The sequence below is a fragment of the Anneissia japonica genome, unplaced genomic scaffold (assembly GCF_011630105.1).
Source record: "Anneissia japonica isolate Jap-2015-1 unplaced genomic scaffold, ASM1163010v1 scaffold49037_len4370_cov126, whole genome shotgun sequence".
In the NCBI taxonomy this organism is placed as follows: Eukaryota; Metazoa; Echinodermata; class Crinoidea; order Comatulida; family Comatulidae; genus Anneissia; species Anneissia japonica.
Genome location: NW_022736798.1, coordinates 1 through 4,338, shown reverse-complemented (window position 1 = coordinate 4,338; position 4,338 = coordinate 1). Strand labels below are relative to the sequence as shown.

Sequence of the window (4,338 nt, the reverse complement as noted above, 5' to 3'; positions counted from 1 at the left end):
GTACAATGAACAGTTGAACAAGTAGCCATATTAGTCAATAATACAATTAATAAATACAGCAACATAGGTACAATAAACAGACTAATTACCTATTTATTCCTCAACCTTTTTATAACAGCTAGGTTTCTTTAGGTGATTGTGGAATATATATGTACTTAACATGCTGTCAAACCCGGATATCTGAGCTCACATGATCAGTGTGTCCATTTTCTTTCGTTGGCATTTGGGCCATGCTGTGATGCAGGGGGTGGGGAAAGGGTGGGTGGGTGATGTTCCTACATTTAATAATTGTATACCATGAACCTTTTGATTACTTCTAATCAGGCATTGGAGGATTGTATATCCGTAAACCTAGAAGTGTTAAGAGCAGAGATCCAAGTCTCCTGAAAATCGCGGGTTTCACCCAATTTTTGAGGCTGTCTCCCGCCCTCCCGATTTTTATTAATAATCTCCCAATTTTTTTAAATATCCCGAAAATTTCACGAAAAATGTGATTTCCACGATGTCATAGAGCAATGAAAAAAAATTTCTTATTTTAAGCCAATATATTATGGCGCTCGCTCAGCCTTAAAATGTCGTAAACAAGACCAGGGAGTTGTTATTTAAGTTGTTTATCAAAATAACAACTCCATGGCAAGGCAGGCCTAGATCCGTGGTAGAATCGCCTTGTTTATCCTCCATGTTACGATCTTTTTCACCCGCGCCGACCTCAATCATTGAGATGGCTGTCAATTGAGTAAATAAATTTCAACAAATTAACGAAATCAGAAATCACATGGGAATGGATGCCCCGAGTTTTTCGCCGCGAAGATTTTGAACTTTGTAGAATCAGTGCATAAAAGATACTTTTTCTTTCAAGTAAGCTTCAGTTCTTTAATAACAATACTAAAAAAAATCATAGTAAGTTTTGGTACTAAGTAGTTTTCCGAAAAATGAAGTTTATTTTAATATCGATCCCGAAATACTTGTAGGCCTAGGCTCTATCAGCAAACGTGTGGATCTTGCAAGTTGCAGTTACCTTGCTAGAGTTCTATGTTCTTTGAAGAAATGTAGTAAATCAGCCATAGCCTCTAATATGCCAATGAACCAAGCAAAGCCTTGTTGACTGCTGCCAAGAACGCTTTACTAGCAAAATTCTAAATAAATAATAATATTTATAAATTTATATTTTAGGCCAACTGCAATGTGTAAAAAAATGTAAAATTGTTAAATAAAAGTAAACAAATTGATGAAAATTGTTTGTTTTCTTCATTTTGTGTAATACTTTCATGTTGCACAGCGCGTCGTAAGGCATCACAGCGCATCGCTACAGGAGGCGATCACTTCACGAAAAAAATCTCCCTATTTTTTTGGTTTTCAAACTTGGGATCTCTGTAAGAGGATTTTAAGAAGCTTTACTATTACGTAATGTGAGAGGACTTTAAAAAAAATGTTTGAGAATATTGTCATGGTGTGATGTTAGGATTAGTAAATGTCCAGGAGCTGTCTTGTGGGTTTTCAGGCCGTTCAGCCCCCATCAATCAGCCCTCCTTGGGTATGACCCTATCGTCCAGCCCGGGGGATTATTGGAGGCTGCTTGAATTGACTTGGGAGCAACATGTAACCTGTTTGGATATACATTGATGGTTTATGGTAGTTTTTTTTTTATTATTGTACTTTATAATTATCATTTTCAAATGTATCTGTTATTATTTATATATTTCTCTATATTATTCTGTGTACAGATCAATTCCTGAGCATGACCGTGTAGTGGCCTTGCGTGGTTCAGTTATCGATCATAATTACGGTGGTGGATATTCCCCTGCAGTGCTCCTTCTAATGGACCGCATGCAACGCGATTTACACGCTGCCATTAAAGGGAACCTAGACTTCCCAAGCCGGCTCCAGGTGGCTTGTGATGTCGTAGAAGGCTTACGTTACCTACACAGCCTAGGCTTAGTACATAGAGATGTCAAACTGAAGAACGTTTTGGTAAGTTGAGTGTGTTGTATGTGAAAAAAGATATTTTTATTTTTAAAGTTTAAAATATATTCCTGTATTTTGATCTCATAATATTAGTTATTCTTGTATAGCTGTAAATAAACAAACATTTTTATCAGAATGGCATAAACTTTGAACATTGGCCTATTATTGTAAAGTCTGTTTAAAGCTTAACCCTCTGGATACCGGATTCTTTTGTAGTGCAAACCCTTGAATACCGGATTCTTTTGCAGTGTAACAAGGATTTTTGCTTTTTTTGAGTATACGTCGTTCTGGTGGATTTTTGGGAACTTTCTGTAAATTATACAGAAAAATGTTTCTAAAAACAAAGAAAGCTTATAGAATAAGCTTTCATTTGATGTATAATTTATATTTTTGGGAATTTTATTTCATAATATAATATAATATAATATATATATAATATAATAGAAATGACAGAAAAATGCTACATATAAATCGTCAGCAAAAACCGAAAAAGAAAATAAATTATAGCCAAAAAAAAAATAAAAACAAATATAAAACATTCCTATTCCACACAGTTATATAATTTATTTACCCAACCATCCATAACTATAAGCGCGATCTTTCCATTCAAAAGCGTCGACTACCCTCACATTTCTAGGCCTAGCCTCATCTTCATCAAGAATATCTCCGCCGTCAGAACTGCTTGAAGCCCCACCGTCATCATCGCTAACAGGCACGTCTAAGTCTCTCGCACATCTAAAAATTCACCTTCATCGCTGTCTGAATCAAAAATCAGGTCAATCGCTTGCTCAGCTGTGTACACATCTTGTGCGGCCATTTCGAAAAATTTTTGAAATTAATAACGAATTCAAATTGATATTTCTAAACATTTTTATATAAGCACATGTGAGTTCTTCACAGATTTCGAAAAACAAAAGCTTCACGCATGCGTGTTCAAAATTTCTGACGTATTGGAGCTAAAATAAAAACAGGAGCGATTTGAAAACCTCCTATTTTTTAGTCACGAAATTTCGATTGCAGTCGAAAATGGGAATTCTCGGTTTGAGGTCAATTTCGACTACAGTCGAAGACGGTATCTAGAGGGTTAATCTTCAAAGTTAAAGGGAAATGATTAAAACATTTGAAATATATATGTATTATTAAAAGAAATTCAAATTGAAAATGCAATGTTTGTATGTGAAATGTTCTTAATGAATTTTCATTAGGAAAAAAGTGATATGTAGTAAGTGTGAATAAAAATAAAATAAATATGTATGTTCTGTGTAAGGTAATTCATAATGTAAGTTACATTCTGAATATCTTGATCAGGGAAAAAAAACCAATATTATCAATTCTCACATCTTCCAAAATACTGTTAGTGATTATCCGCTTCAGATATATTTGTACCTATCATGTAAATGTCTTTTGTGTCTCACTTTTAGCTTGATAAGCATAATCGTGGAAAGATAACTGACCTTGGATTTTGCAAGCCGGAAGCCATGATGAGTGGGAGCATCGTGGGAACTCCCATCCACATGGCGCCTGAGCTTTTTTCAGGAAAGTACGACAACAGCGTTGATGTATACGCATTTGGCATCCTACTTTGGTACGTGTGTGCTGGACACGTCAAGCTGCCTATTGCCTTTGAGCAGTGTCATAACAAAGACCACCTGTGGAGTTCGGTAAAGAAAGGTTAGTACCATATTTGGGCATGTTTGCATGATGAATTTAATAGAGAGCTTTTAGAAAGTAATTGAAAAGTCATCTGCACATTCAAGAATATTAAGTTCAATTCGTGTGGATTCTAGGATGCAATTTAGCTGAATCTATATTGTAGAGAGAACACAGGAAGGTCATGCTTGAGTGAATGTGTTCTAGCGTAACGTCTTCGTGCAAATCGAAACCTCCCTAAAGCTCTGATAATGAATGTTTAATAGAAAGTGCAATAGAATAGAATGTTTCATTCAGTGGAAAATTGAATGTTTATTCAATGTGCCGTAGCCTTGTTAAATATAACATCCAATCTTTCACAGAATTATTATGAATAATAATAATAATTATGAAATATTAATGTTTCACATGAATTTTTTTATACTATATACAACTAGTCACTCTTGTGTTGTTTCAAAGGTCAGCATAAAACTGGCCTAGCCTAAGCCCTAGGCCTAGGAATCAATTAAGTTCAGGATCAGTTAATACACTCAAAAATTTCCCCTCTGAAGCTTGCAAAATACTGTATACAGTGGTTGCGGGATTCTATTGTATACAGTATCGCATGTTGGATAATATTGGTATATGGTTTTACATGTTTTTTTATTTATTTTTTTTTTTTATCGTTAAATAGTGTATGGTGGAAAGTTACATGCATCAGTGTTATTTCTATCCAATGTTTTT

The 4,338-nt window shown here is 34.9% G+C and overlaps 1 protein-coding gene across 1 annotated transcript; it reads left to right on the top strand.

The window, feature by feature from the left end:
- Positions 1–834: 834 nt before the first annotated feature.
- On the top strand, positions 835–3,636 carry LOC117116848 (dual serine/threonine and tyrosine protein kinase-like; the record flags this gene model as incomplete). Its single annotated transcript, XM_033260938.1, has 3 exons — positions 835–858; positions 1,725–1,971; positions 3,387–3,636. Coding segments are annotated over exons 2-3 (403 nt in total), but the record flags the coding sequence as incomplete, so codon positions are not given.
- Between the last annotated feature and the right edge of the window lie 702 nt (positions 3,637–4,338).